This window comes from Podarcis liolepis, assembly GCF_965112155.1.
Source record: "Podarcis liolepis genome assembly, chromosome: 10".
NCBI classification, from domain to species: domain Eukaryota; kingdom Metazoa; phylum Chordata; class Lepidosauria; order Squamata; family Lacertidae; genus Podarcis; species Podarcis liolepis.
This window is the reverse complement of record NC_139562.1, coordinates 26,247,598-26,266,927: the sequence shown is the minus strand read 5'-3', so window position 1 is coordinate 26,266,927 and position 19,330 is coordinate 26,247,598. Positions and strand designations below refer to the sequence as shown.

General features: G+C 44.4%; 1 protein-coding gene across 3 annotated transcripts in view; it reads left to right on the top strand.

The window, feature by feature from the left end:
• SYN3 (synapsin III) overlaps nt 1-19,147 on the top strand; it is a 175,397-nt gene extending 156,250 nt beyond the window's left edge. For 2 of the 3 annotated variants that reach the window (XM_083462173.1, XM_083462174.1), the window contains exons 8-14: nt 2,522-2,664; nt 3,661-3,735; nt 6,141-6,243; nt 11,197-11,331; nt 12,579-12,651; nt 13,576-13,873; nt 15,609-19,147. In XM_083462173.1, the coding sequence (XP_083318299.1) occupies nt 2,522-2,664; nt 3,661-3,735; nt 6,141-6,243; nt 11,197-11,331; nt 12,579-12,651; nt 13,576-13,873; nt 15,609-15,741 (960 nt within the window). In that variant the 3' untranslated portion in view covers nt 15,742-19,147. Of the gene's footprint in view, nt 1-2,521; nt 2,665-3,660; nt 3,736-6,140; nt 6,244-11,196; nt 11,332-12,578; nt 12,652-13,575; nt 15,201-15,608 lie in introns of those variants that run through there. The other variant, XM_083462175.1, reaches the window with a different exon arrangement.
• Nucleotides 19,148-19,330: the final 183 nt, after the last annotated feature.

The window sequence follows — 19,330 nt, the reverse complement described above, 5'->3', positions numbered from 1 at the left end:
GAGTTGGACTCATACATGATTATTATTGATGATAATTTCAAAAATGCAGCTTCTAATTTATGCTTTTGCATGCTCTCTTTCTCATCCTTTCTGACTGACTGCATTTTGCCCCTTTCATTTCATGCCTGTGCCTCATTTAATGGAGACAGGACTTCAGCTGCGAGATTCTGTAGAGGCATTCTGCCAAAACGACATGAGATTTATTAGTTTTATAAAGTGCTTCAACTTAAATAGGCCTGATATAAATACAACAACAAATCAGTGGTAGCATTTTTTTTAAAAAAACACACTCGCACGCTCTGCATCAGACTGACTCTAAATAAACTCTAATTGACATCAATACATCTGTTGCTTATCATTTTGTTTCCACAGAGAAGCTACACTTCTATCAACTGGTAGTAACACCCACCAGATCAAAATTTCCAAATAAGCTACACACTGGAGAATAGGGGAGTCCACTAAGTGGAGCTGAAGATAAAATTGTGTGTTTATTCTAGTATCTGAGATCTGATGCACCCCCATAAGAAGTATGGAATACTAGGGAGTGCTAGAGCTTGAATTATAGGTGTGGTACCAGGCCGGATAATAATTATGTTCACAAGAGACTCATTGTTCTCAGAGTTTTGCAGAGCTACAGATCAAGGCTGACTCATGATGACTAGCTTAGGACTTCTTGGTTTCCGTGACAACCATCTGTCTATCCCATAAAATAACTGGCCTGACAGATAAAGCAGAACCCAATTTAGATCTTACAACGGCCCGGACATGAGATTCACTTGTATGTGAGAGACACTATTCTTAGGCCCACATCATTCCCTTCTAAAGACACAAGTTCCAGATCTCCTATGTCCCTATCTGTGTAATAGATGCTAGTGGAGGCAGCTGGATTGTAAGCATTTATGGGGAAATAATAGGTATGGGCTGAGCTGCTAATTCCATTCTGTTTTGTTCACACTGATACTGAGTCACAGGTCTTCTCGGTCCCATTGTGTGCATTTTTGCACCTTTTTGTAAAAATAAATAAATTAATTAATGTTACATAGAATGCATGCTTTTCAATACAGTCACCAGTAGAATGTGAATCTTGAATGATTTTTTAAAAATGTAAACTGTAAGAATGATAGCTATCTAACTACTTCCACTAATGCAAGGATTCATTTCTCAGCAACGAAACTCTCTCTCTTCTCTTCTCACCTGCTCCATTCCCTAAATATGTTCTGGGTTTTCCACTACCATCTTGGATCTGATATGGGGAGGGTGTAGAAGGCACACAGTTGGAGGAGAGGGATGGGAAGTTCCGCTGTGTAGCCAAAAGACCATGTGCTAGTGGAAGCACTTCATTGGATACCAACCTGTGCTTTCATGCACCCTTTTTCTGCATCAAAAATCCACTGCAAAATCCTGGGAAGTATTTAATGAGACTGGGAGATGCATTACAACCCAAAAGCAAATCCAGGATCATTGGTTCACATCAACTGCTGAAAAAAATGGACCAAACATATTCCTGCCCCATCCTTAGGACATGCAAAAGAATAACTAAAACAACAACAACAATGCTGCAGTATAGAGTGCTTTTGTTCAGGCTTCCAGGCACTCTCTTCAAGTCTACCTCGCCCTCAGTTTCCCATTTTTCTCATCCCAAAAGTCATCCATGGCCACTGAGAGTACTCAATCACCAGTAGACTGTTTGGGAGAGTCACCCCAAACACTCACCCACCTTCACACACATTTTGAATTTCCCCTAAATATTTTTTTTATACTTCTACAAACCTTGGGCTTTCTCCCTGTGCATGGTGGTGCTTTAGGTTGTATAAATGGAACGAACATCTGCTTTGCAAGCAGAAGGTCCCAGGGTTCAATCGCCAACATCTCCAGGTACGGGGGTGGGCAAGTCCCCTGTCTGAAAGCCTGGAGAGCTCAGCCGATACTACTGAGCTAGATGGAACAATAGTCTGTGTTATGTACTGTTCTGAATCCTAGAACAATAGGATCCAGAATGCAGCAATCTGATTCGTCCGCAGGAGCCACCCAGTCCAGCTCCAGGTGGAAGTGCAGGAGCAGCCAATCAGGCTCCTAGATGAAGTAAATCAGCAACCTGATTGGCCTACAGGAGCAGCCTGGAATTAGCCAATCACTAGGGGCCCATTGTGTAAATAATGTATATATAGCTAGACATTTCATGGAAAGTTTCATTCATTGCTACTATGAGCTGAATAAAGAGCATGAAATTCATACTCGACTCCGAGTATATTTCAGTCTGACTCGATCGAAGGCAGCTTTCTTCTAACCTCCTAGAAAACACTTAAAAGCATGGTTTTGTTGCTTTTTTTCTCCACTTCCAGAATTTGCTAATGAACAACAACCACGTTCATTTACCCATAAGCGTCATTGTCTTATAATCTTAATAAGCAAGAATATTATTATGATCAATATTTTGCTAGTTTGTAGTACTCATACACTAATGCTGCACTTTCTTACACACTCTCACACATATTCTTTTTCCACATTTCATCAACCAAAGGTGAAAGTTGAGAACCAGCTTGACTTCCAAGACATCGCAAGCGTGGTAGCCATGGCCAAAACATACGTCACGACGGAGACTTTCATTGATTCCAAATATGATATTCGAATCCAGAAAATTGGCAACAATTACAAAGCTTACATGTGAGTTTGCTGTCAAGTTTGGGACTGGGTGGGGCGGGAAGCAAAGCTGCTCTGTTGGTTTGTTTATTTTTAAAGGTATTCATGTTCAAAACTGAATGCACTTTTTTCTTCTCCTAAATGCTAATTGTGGAGAACAACGTGTCTTAAACAAAAATGTTCTTCTGATCCCCATTCTATGACACAGATCAGTCCTGATGTTGCTCAGCTGTGGCCTGTGAGATCTGACAAATGCAATGTCTGATCGTATGTCTGGGCAAGCTTTGTGACTGCTGCGCTCCTCCTGAACGCAAAGCCCGGAAGACCATGTTTGCCAGCGGCACAAGCAGCATGAGCAGACATCAACAGCTAGTTAGGAGAAAGGAGACTCGTGCCCTTTAATAACTCTTGAGAAGTCACCGGGAGAAGCTGGTGGGTGGCTTTTAGAACCATTGACTTTATGGTGGCAGAGATAGCTGCATTTCCAGCAGGCTGTCATTACAATGGAAAGCAGGCTCAATGAAAGCCAGTGTTTCCCTTTTCTTTAGAGTTTCACATTGCCCCCTTTTCACAACCAGCTCTAAAGCCCACTGATGTCTGTGGGAAGCTTTCTCTCGGCTCTTCTGGCATGCAGCCTCCTGTGCCGTTTAAATTCTACACTACAGAGCACGGGGTTAATTATTCCGCAGGCTTTTCACAGACTCTTCTACTGTACAAAGCCTGACATACCCAGAAGAGAGTTCACAAGGCCAATATAAGACTACCCAGCCAGCATTTGGATGAAGATGTAACTAAGCAGGAGGATGCCAGCACACAGAGAGAACTTCCCAGCCTCCAGATGGAGTTACACATTGACTAGGGCGTCGGCAATGGCTTAAGAGCAAAGAGGAGCACAGGGCTGAGGAAGAGTTCCCTGCCAACACCCTCCCTCATTCCCACCCTCTTTTCTTTAATATGGAGAGGAAATCACAGTGTTTGGGGGAATTTATTGTCCGCATGTGGTGTGTTTGTTTTTCCCAGGAGGACATCGATCTCTGGAAACTGGAAAGCAAACACAGGTTCTGCCATGTTGGAACAGATCGCCATGACTGAGAGGTAATGAGCAGGAGGGGCTGCAGCCAAAATGCAATATTTGGGTCAATCTGATAGGCTTGGGCCTTGGGCTTCATTAACCATTATCCCAAATACACTGTAGCACAGAGGTTCTGTTTGCATTTTCATTCTTGACTGGGGTGAGCAGCAGTTGGCTCTCAGACAAAATAGAGCATTACTCCTGTGCATGCCTTTCCACCTCAGACGCCTACCTGCCTACTTCCCCCAGCTAAACATTATTTTGCCCAGATGGGGTGGGCACAAGAGGGGTGGCTGTTCCCCATCCCTAATCTTAAAGCCAAAAGAGGCAGCCACAATAAGCTTAAGCTGCTCTTTCTCAGACTCAGGTCACATAATGATGAGACTCCTACACAGAAAGCTTCCAGGGTTCAACCCACATGACGATAGTCATATGTGATCTTTTTTAATTGACACTGTATCTTTCAATACATCTCAGGGGAAGGGCTGCAGCTCAGTGGTACAGAATGTGCTTTGCATGCAGAAGACCAGGTTCAGTCCCTATCATTTCCAAGCAGGGCTGGAGAACCATGCAAAACCCCACAGGATGGCTGCCAGTCAGCGTAGGTCATGAATAGTGACCTCCCAATGTTGTTGGTCTCCAACTCCCATTGGGCCCAGCCAGCATGGCCAATGGACAGGAATGATGGGAGCTGTAGCCCACATTGGGTACCACTAGTGCAAAGAGCATTGAGCTACTGTAGATGGAATGATTTGATTTGATTTGATACAGGGCCAGTTCCTATGTACACATCCACAGAAAGAAGCTGCAGTTTGCACTGAAGTGCCTCCTTGTTATCCGCACTCACTCCTGCATTAAGGCCTTGAATGAGACCAGCTAACAAATTTCATATCTGTACTTATACAGATTTTGAACCAAGAAATATTCACCATCCTGCCTCTCCAATCCCTCTTCCTCAGTCCTTGCATGAACAGTGCAAAGCCCTTTGCTCATCAGTTTCATGCGGTCCTCCCTGCTGCACCGGCCTTGCAGTGCCTTGTGTATTAGCATGGAGAACCTGCCTGATTCATGGGGTTAATCCTCAATGTCAACAGCCCATTCCTGGCACCCCTCTCCTCATACATACCCAGTGTGGGAAAGAATTAGCTCACCGGTATGAATATATTTATACTTCGCCACTTCCCTGCCAAGAAAGGTATTCAGATGATCACCTCTGGCCCCTTTCTTTCTGCCTTCTCCAAGGGCTTTGTTGCCTCATTATGCAACGGCAACGGCATTGTGGGTAGGGTGGTATTATTCATAAATGGTATCGAGATCTCCTTCTTTCTCTCTCTATCACACATGAGCTGCAGTTGTCGGAGATATGCCTCCTGCCTCAGCTAAGGCACCCAGATGCAAAAGAGGACTTCTGTATCTGAGGCCACCTCTCAGAAAGGATATTGTAGAGCTGGGAAAGGTGCAGAAAATGGCAGCCTAAAATGCTCAGGCAAATTGGTGAGGGTGCACAATTAAAGTTACACAAGGTGTGGGGAAAGTGAAAAAGAGGGATATTTTTCTCCATCTCTTATGAGAACCTAGGGCTAGCCAATAAAGAGCTGAATGTTGGGAGATTCAGGACAAGCAAAAGTAAGAACATACTCACACATTAGCATTGCTAAACTATGGAATTCACTGCCAGATAATGTGGCTTTAAAAAATAGAATTAGGCAGCTTCGTGGAAGAAAAGGTTGTCCACAGCTAATAGTCGTGGAGCTATGTTCTGCATCCAGAACTAGAAGCACCATGCCTCAGGATGCAAGGCACTGGAGAACAACAGCAAGAGACATTTGCCCTCACATCCTGCTTGTGAGCTTCCAATAGGAATCTGTTTGGCTACTGTGGGAAACTGGATATTGGACTAGATAAGCCTTTGGTCTGATCCTGCAGGGCTGCTCTTGTGTTCCTAGTAATAATCTGACCAGCCCACTATGTGACCAAAGACTTTCACAGTCCTGTGCACACAACACATTTGTTTTAACAACTATGGTGCTAACTGGCTGGAGGACTAATTGTGTGCTTTGAGTGCTGCATAGACACCATGCCCTTCAAACAGAAGCACTATATTGAGAGAAGACATTTTGATTATCACAATAGATAAGTAACAACTCTAGACAAATAAACAGGCCAATTCCTCTTTGTGTTTGCCCAGGATTGCTTCCTGCTCTCTCACTAGGTTGCAGAGCTGTTGGCTATGGCCAGAAAAGTGATTACTTTAATGCCTAGGAAATCAACTGCAGAATTAATCTATGGGGTCAACCATGCATTCCAAGCCTCATAAGATGTTTATATATTTGGCTGGAAGTTAAGAAAACTGATTATCTCTGAAGAGGGGGCTATTTGGGGTTATTTTTTTGCAGTTTCTACAAGCACTCTTATGTGGTTTTTGCAGATATCGACTCTGGGCAGATTCCGTTGCAGAGATGTTTGGAGGCCTTGACATCTGCGCAGTCAAAGCTGTCCACAGCAAGGATGGAAAAGATTATATAATTGAGGTGAGAGGTTGAATGAGTGGCCTGTAAGCATCATTCAAAAAGGATGTGTAACGAAGTATATATTACATTATTTGACACACACAGAGGCATGCATGTATGTAGAAACTCCTGTGTATGGCAAGTGCCCCTCATTCATTTATTCTACCACGCTCCATATATTCAATGCACATTCATTAAATAGAAGCACAGAGTATATCTGACAATGGACTTATCCACACTTAACTTCTGCCCTGCGCTTTTAGGCAAAGGTCAGCACTTTCCTGGTCTGTATCTGAGTGCCTCCCCCCCCCCACCCCGCTTTCCCCAGGAAAGCCCACTCTTTAATGCTGAATCAGAACAAATGGCTTGATCATAGACTCATAGGTATCTCGGACTGTTCTCAAGCCCTGTATCTCTGGGTCTGTAACTAGCAGATCTCTCAGAAATTAGCTGGCCTGAGATGCGATGCTATTAGCAGGGATAGCAAAATGAAACTGACATGTTCAGAGGCATTCTGCCTTGGGGAGACCCACATGCTGGGGAGAAACAACAGAGAATGCCCCTCCCCACTCGAGAGTCCTCTCCAGGTGTTTCAGAAACAGAACACTCAATTATCAAGGAATCATTTATCAGGAAGGAATCTTTGAGGTCCAACCCCTCTGCTCAGTGCAGGATCTCCAATGCAGGATACAACTAAAGTATCCCTAATAGCCATCAATCCTGTTAAATACCTCCAGCAAAGGAAAGCTCACCATGGCTGTCTGTACCACTGTAAAACAAGCTGTAGGAAATTTCTTCTAAGGTTTAGGCAAAATCTGCTTCCTGGAAATTTCCATCCAATGGTTCTAGTCCTGCCCTCTGGAGCAATAATATGTTGTGTCTTCTGCAGGACGCATATTTGAACCTTAGCGGGACCTTGCCATGGCCCATCCAGGTAGTGCTTAGATTTTTATGTTCTCAAGACCATGCAAGCCTCTTAGGAACATGAGTCAACTTGAGATGTCTATCAGTTGGGAGTGGGGAATGCTATGAATGGAAGTACTAAATGAAAAAGCTCTGTGTTGACCTGAAGAAAGCATAATATTTTCAGCAAGCACCTCTAAAATAATGTTTCCAGATATGTGAAATACATCCGTTCATGTCATTGTTGTCCCTCACCTGCCCTGCAGTGATCAGAAAGCTGAGAGCGGGGAAAAGAGAACAGAGAACCCCATCCCTTTTCTCCCACCATCTCCTCCACTTCTGCATTAAGACAAGGCTAAACTTGTTGCCATTTTCAACTGAACAAGGATGCTGGCAGGAAGGAAGGAAGGAAAGAGCTGATTAATCACATCAAAGGAGTGGTGGGTAGAATGGCAGAAAGGATAAACACAGAGCAGTAGCACAACTCTCACAGGAGGCTGGCTGAGTCCAAAGAGCAGCAATTACTGATTGCCACCTGGCCAAATAAATTACTCTGGCCTGCTCCTGTGTGTTTAACATCAGCAGATAGGTAGAAATCAGCAGGCACAGCTTACCATTTCATTGTGCAGTACTAGGTGCCTGTAAAACAGAGATGGCCAAACTGTGGCCCTCCAGATGTCAGACTAATAGCTCCCATTAGCCCTGGACACTGGCAGGAACTGATGGGAATTGCAGTCCAGCCACATTTGGAGGACCACAGGCTCCCCAAAGCTGCTGTAAAAGATAGCAGCACAAAAGGAGCAAAATGTGGGTGTCAAAACAAAGATTTATGGTGTGTCTTTGCTTGATCTTTTGATACCTGCATTGGCTACAAATGAAATGATTATTAAAGGCTCTTGTGGGGGGCATTAACAGGTGCCTTTGCCCCTATGTGTTAATTTTGCTCCCCTGTTGTGCTGCTGAAATGAAACCTCTGAACTCTTGAACTGGAGGTGCAACTTATTTGAGATGGTAACTAAAATGAAAGAGGAACTCCCCAAGGAGTCTGTGGGTGGCATGAATAATGAACTGCTGTGTCCCAGGAACACACACCAGCTGGGACAAACCATGGCTGGAAAAGCTAGCCTTTTGAAGTGAGGCCTGCCGTGCCAAGGGGGTCCTTGCTTGTGGGAGTCGGGTCAGTCAGGCCACTGGAGAAAGGGGTGGGCATTTGAAAAAGAGAGATCGTTTTTTGTATATATTGTTGAAATTTCTCAAAGCTGAAATTGGAGACCTCCTCAGTGGGGGGAGGACATCATCAAGGCGACTGTGCGGAAGAATGAGCAAGTGTCCTTGGTTACTGTGTGAGGATGCTGGAACGGAGACACGGTGTCTGCCCTGCTGTAAACTCCACCAACGCAGGAAGATGAGCAAAGCCGGCTGAATGCTACATCCAGGGCCACTGACACATCCAAAAAGCTGTACGTGGGAGAGCACTCTCCCACCCACTGAGTTTGGGGAAGCTGATGAGAACCACATGAGCCCCGTGGCGATGGCACATTCTTGCGCTGCGCAAGTATCCTGTAGGAATCGGTGGCAGGTCAAAGGTTGTGTGAGACAAGTGTGCTGCCAGGAGAGGAACATACGTTTGCTTTAGGCTTCTCAGATGTCCCTCCTTTTCTTGCAAATCATCTGAGACCAGCTACTGGCACGGTTGCTGCTGGGACACTTTCAAGGGTGGCCAGAAAAAGCTGTCCCACTAGTGCCCTGGTACAAAATTCAGTATGAATTGGGGTAGGGGACAACGTAGCTCCAGAATTATGGTATAATAATATCATAATCATTGTCTTAAAACGTTGGAAGGGAGAAGAAAGTAAAAGAGACGGCAGAGGGATTCTGCCTCTGGGTAGGACTGGGTCTAAAGCCTTAGGGAACCACTACCAGTCAGGGTCAACCATGCTGAGCTTGGAGTCAGTCTAGGCTGCTCCTAACTGAGGTTCAAAGCACAGGAAAAGGCCAGGGCACTTTTTTCTGGTCAGTTGGGAACCCCAATAGCCAGAATTGCCCATCTTGCCACTGTTTGGACTTTGCTGGCTTCCCAAGAGCTTTGTGTGTGTAAGCCCACTTATCATTTTGCCATTGCATGAACCCACCATCCCTCTGATGTGATGGAATTGGCACTTTCTTTCCTTCCTTCCGGTCAGCCAACCTCCCTGCTCTTCTTAACTCCTAAGAACAGCAACAAGTTTAGCCTTCATGTCTCACCACAGCACACAGAGGTCGAGGAGATAGCTAGGGAAAGGGGTATGGGTTCCCCCCCATCCTTTGCCCATCTCCCTCCCTCTCCCTCCAAGATACCTTATCAGGAGAGAGCAGCTGTAGCAGCAGGACACAGCTGCTGACCTTGCACAGTGGTGAAGGCCGGAGCCACATGGGATGCCTGCCTCTGTTTTGTCTCAGCCGTTACATGGAAGTCTTATTTTCAGGGAAGGAGGGGAAATGTTTCTGCTTTGTATACGCCAGCTTTGTGTCTAGCTTCACGTGTTTATCTCAGCATTGTAAGGTCAGATTTTATTTAATATCTGGCAACAAAGAAAACTCTTGTGCTAGTGTGGCAGAAATAACCAAAGTAGCCTCCATTCTCCTTAGGGACCTGTGGCTTCCTTTACTTCAGGGGTGGGGAGCCTGTAGCCCTCCAGACATTGCTGGACTACAAATCCCATCATCCCTTACCATTAGTCATGCTGGCTGGGGAGGCTGATGGGAGTTGGAGTGCAACAGCCGCAGGCTGCCCATCCCTGCTTTACATTATTACCGCTATTGGAGTTCACTAGCAAAATAGCCCTGCCTTTGGTGGGTGTTTCAAATACGCCGCAATGGCACAGCCTATCAGTGTGCCCTACTTTACAGAGGACAGTCCTCTGTCTGAAGGGCTGTCCAGTCCACATTTGGTTTAAAGAGAAAGAAACTTTAGAAGAAAGACCTTGAAGTTGCCCATCGGCAGCTGACACCTAGACCAAGCAGGCAGGCAGGCAGGCAAACATAAACACCACCTGGTCATAATCTGGTACCCTGCTATAGTGACATGCATTGAATTTCTATTTAAAGTATACATGTTTCTAAATGTACTGGGAATCACAAGTGGGGAGAGCACTGTTGCTGCCTACTCCGTTCTGTGGACTACAGATGGCTCCTGTTTGGGGTGCCAGGCAAGTCCTTTTCTAGGATACTCCATTCCACCAGCACCCCATTTTCTTCCCCCCACCCACTTCTCAATGAACATTCAGTATTTCATGGCCACTGAGCAAACTATTGGGCTGTTTTTGAAGCACCCCTTCCTTTATTTTAATTTTTATACTTCTGCAAACCTTGGAGTTCCCTCACCCCCACTACTGATAACTTCCCTCGTGTGTGTGGATGTTGCCATTTTGACTGTGTAAGGATCTACACTCAGAAAATAAATTTGCTATTAGTATAATTAGGGTTGCCATATTTCAAAAAGTAAAGATGCGATTTTTCAATTGACAAAGCACCACATTTCAGAAATCCCCCCACCGCCGGGCATCAATTCCGCCTTTCAAATCCCAGTATGGCAGCCCTAAATAAGTTAAATAACAATTATTATGTTGCTTTGAGTACGAAGTTTGCAGGGTACAATAGCCCCATCTAGTGATCGCAAATCAGCCTGTGCCATTAGATGTAAACAGGGCTTCTATTTCCACATGGAATCTGAAGCTGCCAGGTTAGATAACAGGTGGGCAGAGGGGTTGCCCAAGAGAATTGCCTGTGGCTCAGGTAAGCTAATTCAGGTTGATTCTCAGGGCTTCAATGGCTCCTCAATATGCTCCTCCCCCCTCCCTTTTTCAGACAGGCTGAAAAGCCTAACACTATGCTGAGTGAATGCTTACCTTAAGCATTACCAATTGGCAATCATGAAGGTATGCAATGATGGTCCTGCATCTTACCTGTCCACATTTTCCCAACTCTTGGGTTCTGCATTTGCCCCATTAGCTAAAGGTGTCTAAAGGTAGTTTGAAGGTGAGGATCTGGCTGCCACTGATATAAAAGGACTCACTTCATCTCTTTGTGCAGGTGATGGACAGCTCAATGCCTCTGATTGGGGAGCATGTGGAGGAAGACAGACAGCTAATTGTGGACCTGGTTATCTCCAGAATGACGCAAGCCTGCCTGAGTGTGGGGTCGTCCCCTTCACCTCTGCGGCCTTGGGTAAGACCCCAAAGCCTGCATTTTCTCACAGTCCTAACAAGAGCTCAAGTGACCAAAAAATATTTCTAAATGCAGATTTTTTTCCAATGACAAAACAAAATGATGCTCTATAACTTAGTGGTTCTCATCCAGTCCGCTACAGAGGCAATGCAATGGTTCAGCACACCCACTGCCCCACCTGCAAATGTAAAGGAGAAGTTGAGCTATGTATCATCAGCATATTGCTGACAATGTACTCCAAACCTCTGGATAACCCCCTCAGCGGTTTCACGGAGATGTTAAACAGCATGGGGGATAAAATCAAATGCTGAGGAACTCCACACTGACGGCTCCACAGGGCCAAACAGCACACCCCAATCATCACTCTCTGGAAATGTTAATCCAAGTAGGACTGGAACCAGTGCCTCCTACCCCTAACTTGGGTGGGATGCTTTCCCTTAATATAAAAGGGAAATATGCCAAGAAAAGTGGTGGAAACAGCTGGAAACGATCCTTTCCTATTTATATCTCTATGCACAGTTGCCGAAGCACATGGAGCTGGGGGTGGGGTGTTACAGATGCACATGAATACACCCTACATGACAGGTTCTGGGGCACATGCCCCAATTAAACGAAGAAAGCAGACTCTACCTGCACAACCTCTGCACTACAAACATCTGTGGTTATGGATTATGCCTGCATCTAATTACCGTATTGGCCTGAATATAAGCTGCGCCCGCAAATATGCCACGCATTTAAAATTTGGCTGCTTGGGACATGCGCCGTTGCTCTGCGCTGCTCGGGGGGGGAGCCTCACCGCTTTGACAGTGCCGTAAGGTCACAAATATAAGCTGCATTTTAACTTTTCATGACTGGAATTTGGGGGGAAAGGTTCAGCTTATACTCAGGCCAATACAGTACCTGGTTGCAGGGGATGTTCCTTCAAGCAGTTTAAATACACAGTACCATCAATTTTGAATGCCCTGATCACGTGTCCCATCCCACCTAAACAGGTCTTTTATAGCACTGTCAAAGCTGACATCCCCGGAGGTGACCAAGCCCAAGTTTCTGAATGAAGTCTAGAGAAACATATTGCAGCATGCACCCCAATTTCCATGCAGTGAAAGTATTTTGGGATTTCTACACCAATCCAGAGTTCAGCTTCCTTGGAACGATGGTCATAGAGAAATGTAGTGTCTTTGGAGTATATGTTTTTATTTGCACACCTATACAACCTGATTTTTTAAAAAAACATTTTTTACCTCCAGCCGAAGTCACAGATGCAGACTCAGGCAGGACCCCAGCTTGGACCACTTTCCCAACCCCGACCACCCCCTCAAGGTACTAGTCATACTACACTTTACTTGCTTGTAAGTTCTGCAAGAGAATATAATGGAATCCTCTAGGAATGCAGAATAGAAGTAAGGAATTCCAGGGCTATAAGTATAGAATCCTAGAACTATAGAGTTAGAATGGACCCCACGGTCATCTAGTCCAACCCCCTGAAATGCAAGAATCACAGCTGGAAAGCACAAACCAAGCACCAAATTTTATTTGGTGGGGGGAGGGGAGGGGGAGGATTTTTAAAACATCTTTATTCCTAGACAACATATTCTGGAATCAGTTGGATTCAATAGCAGAGACTTGCAGAACAGGAACAAATACCAAAAATAGCTTTTGATGTCATAAATGGTATTTTGTTTCAGAAAAAAAAGACTTAAACAACACTGATGATTTAAAACAAACAAACCAAAGTGATGGATTTTAAGAGCTGAGGATCGGATACCTAAAATGGAGGATATAGATATTTTATTAGTGGGGAATGATTAGAAAAGAGAAGAATGATAAATAGTTTTTAAAGACAAGCTCTGTATTGTTAAGTTGCAGGAATGGATTACCTTGAAAAGATAATGGGCCAATATAATTTTGCATGACATTCCTGCAGGAGAGACAAGTAGGGGATGGGGAGCGTGGATATCGAACACTGCAGCATCTGGAGATTGGTTTCCGCATGATCTGGGTTTGGTCTGGTCTGGTCTTTTGTACTGTCTGTGAGGAATGTGAATTCTATATTCAGATTTTGAAAAGGAAATTTGATGCAAAGCAGGGAGCCCTTAGCATTCAGCCATGCAGACGAATGGGAAACTGTACCGAAGGAAGGACTGTAATGCTAACAGCAAGGAGTCTGATTACCTTAAGGGAGATTGTTCTTGCTTCCAACATATAGCACTTGGTGTTTTGTTTAAGTGTCCCTCTTTGCTTTAGGGGGTCCACGCCAGCCTCAGGGATCACAGCCAGCCCGGACAGGAACTCCACCCCAGCAAAGGCTCTCTCCCCAGGGTCAGCAACCTCTGAGCCCCCTGTCCACCTCACCACAGCAACAGAGGTCTCCTGGATCTCCCCAGCAAACTAGATCATCCGCTGGAAGCTCACCAAGCCAACCTTCCAAACCAGGCACCTTCCCCCCACAGCAGCCTAGACCTCCAGCCCAAGGACGGGCTCCCAGCCAGCAAGGCTCCGGCGAACCAGCCAGGCAGCAGGCTCCTCCTCATCCTCATCTAAAGTAGGTGCCTTTTACAGTGAATATACTTAACATGACTATTGGAGTGGTGCGCTCAGATCAGTATGAGAGCGAGTCCAAACAAGGTGTACAGAAGGGGTCAGAAAGCCCTGAGGGACTCGTGCAACTGAGTAGTGAAGGCAACAACCCTCTCTCTCAAGTGGCAATAGCTTAATCCAACTATCAATTCCATAAAGGGGACATTTGTGTGGAGTTGAAACCCACTACTGCCTCCACCATAGTTGTGCCGGTTCCTTCACCCAGCTTGCTAACAAGATTCTGGCACTGTAACGCTAAAAAGCCCCCAACACAAACAGCAAAAGGTCCATTAAGAGGAAGCTTAACCAGCAGAGAACTCTCATCTCCCCCTTTCCAAATTTACCAAACATATTCACAAGGCTGTGGCTGCTCCATATGACAGAAATATGATTCTATACTTTGCATAGCTGCTTTTAGGAGCCCTTCCTCCACTTCCATGTAGAGTGTGTGTACACTGCAAAAAGAGGGAGACAGCAGGTGATAGCGGCAGCTTCTTAGTCAATGTACATCTGCCCACCTGTGGCACGAGTGGACTCATTTTTGTGCACAGGCATACCAAGATGCACAAGGATTGTTGCAAGGGATACGAAAAGCTCAGTGGTGTACCTAATAGTACAGCGCTAAGGAAGAGGAACCCAATCTTCATGACCACTCTGTAGGGATAGTTCACATTTAAAGGTGCAAACTTCCCTAACTGAAACTTGCCAAAACACAGAGAGACCTCAAAATTTGCACTTTTCTAAATTGCAGAGCAAGCAGCCTGGGCGAAACAGAAGAGTTGCAGGGTGGGAAGTGTGGTCATTGTTACCCAGCTAACCTGGGGCAGGTTGCTTGGGCTTCAGGGGGGGAGTCATGGGGGGTAGTGGGAGGGGCTCATAGCTGCTGCAGCTGCTTCTCAGAGTGCCATGGCTCAGGGGATCCAGGCTGCTGCTGCCTGCTGGGAGGAGGGAGGACAGAGGGGGAAAGGAAAGGAGAGAAGTCAACCCACTTGCCACTGACAAATAGGCAGCATTTTGCCCAGGGAAACAGCACCACTCACACTGCCTGACTGCCTGTTTGCTCGCTCGCACTTCTGAGCTGCTCTCTGGGCAAGCAGGAGGGAAGGATGGAGGCTGGTGCTGCCCGTGGCCGCCCTGACAATCATTCCACGGCTCCCTGGTTGAAAACCACTGTTCTAGGGCAAAGTGTGCCTAAAAATGCATGCATTTGTGAAAATAGCCTGCAATCATGCCTATTAGGGGACACTGCTTGCAAAAATGTGAACTGCATATGAATGTGCTTGTTTTCTTGAGGATTTCTTGAGGATGACAATAAAGATATTATTATTATTATTATTATTATTATTATTATTATTTTAATGATAATAATCTCACCTTGCTGAAGAAATGTGTAGAACTGTATATTTAAAGATTGGGAAAATGAGAGCAAAAATTGACAGGTCAAGTTCCTACCCTTTGCACACAATGCCCACTATTACAAGATTGGATGCTGCAGTGTAACACTCAGGAGTAGCAGGCAATGGTAGCTTCTGCTGTTATTTTCAGCGGCAGAAGGGCAAGGGTTGAAACTGAAGCCTGCTGGGCCCTGGAGCCTCCATAGCTGCCTAAATGTCTAGCTTTCAGCCCTCTCCCATTTGCTCTTGTGAAAGAATTGGCCAGATCTTCATTTTTCTCTTTAACCCACCCCCTCTCTCTTTCAGCAAGTCACAGTCCCTGACAAACACTTTCAGCCTCTCAGAATCCTCACAGCGGGGAATAGCCAATGAAGACGAGGCAAAAGCTGAAACCATCCGCAACCTGAGGAAGTCGTTTGCTAGCCTCTTTTCCGATTAATCTCTGCACATCAAGTGAGAGCAATTGTGGGGGGGGGTTACTTTTTGCGGATTCATTCTTTTCTGTGTTTACCTTGGAATTGCCCAGGAGCATCTAGAGTAGTTTCTTGTAAAACCTATTCACATGGACAGCAAAAAAAGGGGGGGTCTTGTGCGCCCACCCATACTCCAGGCCCCCCTCCCGCCTGCATCCATTCCCTATAACATCAGAACAAAGGCCTGCTATGCACATTCTTTACTCCCTACCTCAGGTTTGAGGAGTAAAGGCTACATATCTGGCAGTACATGTGAAGTTCTTCAAACTTCTAAAACTGCTATTTAGGCTAGGAGTGAGGAATATTTTTTTTCATCAAGAGCCACATTCCATTGGAGGCAGTATTAATAATGGCACTGTTGTCCTTTTCTCTGCCACCCTTTTTGCTGATTCCTCCCCCTACTCCCACCCCTTAGCATCCACATTTAGGCCAAGGTCTGAATATGGACCTTCGGCCACAGGCTTCCGAGCAGACATATGTATGGATGAGAGCCTGTGGCAGATGGGGTGAACTGCTGCTGTTCATTCACCTTACGAATGGCGCTGTGTGTGCATACAAGTTCAGATTCTGCAAACAGAATCCCTTGAAGCTGTCTTTCTGGGTGTCCTTTTCACAGCACCTTAAGCATCAGTGTTTTAGTTTAATCAATTTGAAGGATCACAGCACTGATTATTATTTTTTAAAGAACCTCTGCTATGCAACAAGCTTTCCTACATAAACCCCAATGGAACCAGAACCATCGCTCCACACCCAAAAGTGATAACTTTTCAGTGTATAATTTTTATATATTATTGCAAAGCAAGCTTTTTTTGACACAGAAGTGAAATCTTCTTGGCTGGCAGATTTTTTTAAAAACAAACCTTACAGAATTGTTAACCATGTCCCAAACACATTATTAAAAAGAGGCAGAGCAATTTTCAGGGCCCTGCTAAAGTGGTTGACAGCCATCTGTAATTTAATGGCTGTCAAACCTTTGGATGGGAGATCCAACACATCCGTGGACATAGCATATTAGCATTGCAAGCTTCTCAAATTGGAGCTAGAACAGACAGCTTCTTTGGATGGATCCCAGGGAATGAGTTAAAATACCTAAATGCAATTTCATGTTAGTGGACCATCCACAGGTGGGGGAAAATATACAAGTCTTTGCTTGCTTACAGCTGTAATTTAAAGTGCATTTCCAGTTCACTACAATGTAAAACAGTCATAATGTATTTTAAGATAGGGAGCAATTGGAAATCTTTGAACCACACCTGGAACAGTCATTCCTGTAACTACAACAACTGAGTTCTATGATGTGGCTATCATGAAGTAGATCACTTCCCATTTCAGCACTCTAAATTAGATTGAAGTTGCATGACGTCACACCATGTACCCAGCTCACTAATCCTAACGTGTGGTTCACTCAGTTTTAAAACAAGCTGAATATGCAATTCTCCTGCAGAGCATTACTAATAGCCAAGCCCACAGATCTCAGTCCTGGTGCTACTTTTCATGCACTCTGCAAAGTCTGCCATATGGTGCATCACATTACATTGTGGAAACACTAAACAAAGCAACAGACATCACAAGCATTTTAATTTTAACAGCAATCTGGATTGCACTGAGACTTTGAAGAATAATTCAGCATTTGGAAATACGGCTACGATCCAGAAACTTGCTGTTTATAAAAGAAGGTTTTGTGTTGTCTCGTTAGGCACAGCACTAGCCCATGTTATGCTGGGCTCAATGTTCATAATGACCTGATCTCAAAGGCTTTTATTTTCTTCCAAATGTCTTTCCAACAAAGCCATGTTTAACTCCAACTTTGCAATGTAATGAAGCACAGCAATATAACTCTGATTATTCTATCCCTTGACTGAGCTGCTTGGACCTTTTGACCTCAAAAATTTTATGAATACAGAAGCCGAAATCAGAACAGTCTTGTCCTCTGGAGATTGCTAGCGCGGGGCTTTTCCTGCACCGCTACATGGGAGTGTTAAGATCCATTGCAAGCAAGTTACTGCATTTTAACCTACCTCAAAACGATACAATAATCCACATATTATTCAGTGCAGAAAGGGCTGCTATAGAAATGAGGGCCACCAATAGGCCACTTTATCAAAAGGGGGGTGGGCAAACTACACCAGTGGAATAGTATTGCTTAGGAGAAAGCCCTCCTATTTTTTCTACACCCAGTGTATGGAGCTGCAGATGGGCCTGGTGGAAACCTGCCACTATACAGTACCAGAAGACTCTTAGAAGTGTATCTAGAAGGCACTTGTTGTTTGGTAGCACATCAGAACTATACGGCTATATTTAAGCACTGGTTTGGGCATGTTCTCAACTGAAAACATTTTAAGTTGCTTATGGCACTTTACCCCATTGTAAGCTAAAATTAAGTTTAAATCTGTGCTCACAAGTTTAACAACCCAGTAGCACTCTGCCTCACCAAAGCTGTACAAGTATCAAGGGCCACTTCTAACCTTCAACACAGCATGCTTGGAAATACTGTGACATCCCTAAACCTTAATTGGGCGATTGCTTGAGCAAGCTTAGCGAAGTGAAAAGCAATACAACTAAACTAGAAACCTCATTCTTAACAGAGTACACATTCTATACACACCCAGAAATCATACCATTTGGGGATGTGTATCTAAAGCTGCAATCAGTTTAAAAAAAATAAAATGCTTTCTTTCTCTCACACAGCATTATGTGAAGCCTTATTTAAACCCAATCAAACAAAAGAAACTTGGGACTTTACAGTAAATTGGCTTATTAATCAGTGCATCTGAATCAGCTGAAAACATTAGATTAAGAAAAACCAATCACCTGTAATTAATTCCCCCTTACCAGCCAATCCTTTTTTCCAGCCATACCCCCTCTTTACTCTTGGATTCTTTGAACACAAATCAGGTTGACTGGCTCTATGGATAGTTACATCTTTTACTTCCTGTCAGTTGTGTATGCAAACATATAGAACAAGCCACAACTAAGTATTTTTGCAAATATCCCTTGCTTACAATTGGTGAAAATAAGTCTTGGGCTCATTCACCTCTAGTACACAGTGCTCACCATATTTGACTGTACAGAGTCAGTTCTGTCATCTTATTTTATAATGCCCTTAAATGTTCTTTCCTGGTAGAAGAATCATTCAAGGCACAAAGGCAATGTCTTATTGTCGGTTTTTGGCATTCTTTCTTACTCATGGTTAGTTTCTGGGTTGCATTGTAGCATGATGTTATTCAACTGTCTGTAGTTGAAACTGTTCAATGTTCTATTCTTTCAAGTGTAAACAAAAAAACATTTTTACCTTGTATTGTTTGTGCATTGAAGTCCTGAACACCAAGTTTGCTTTTCAAGTAATAAAAAAGATAGAAAAAGACTTAGCAACAGGTGGTATCTGAAAGCGGATCAAATCAGATACATTTTGGGGGCTATGGGCTTTCCATATGTCAGATGTTGCATAGAACAGGAAGTTCTCTCATGGAAGAGAAATCTAATCAGGCCAGCTATTCAGGGAAAATCACAACCACATTCATTTAATAGACCTATTTAAAGAAAAAGACAGTCCAG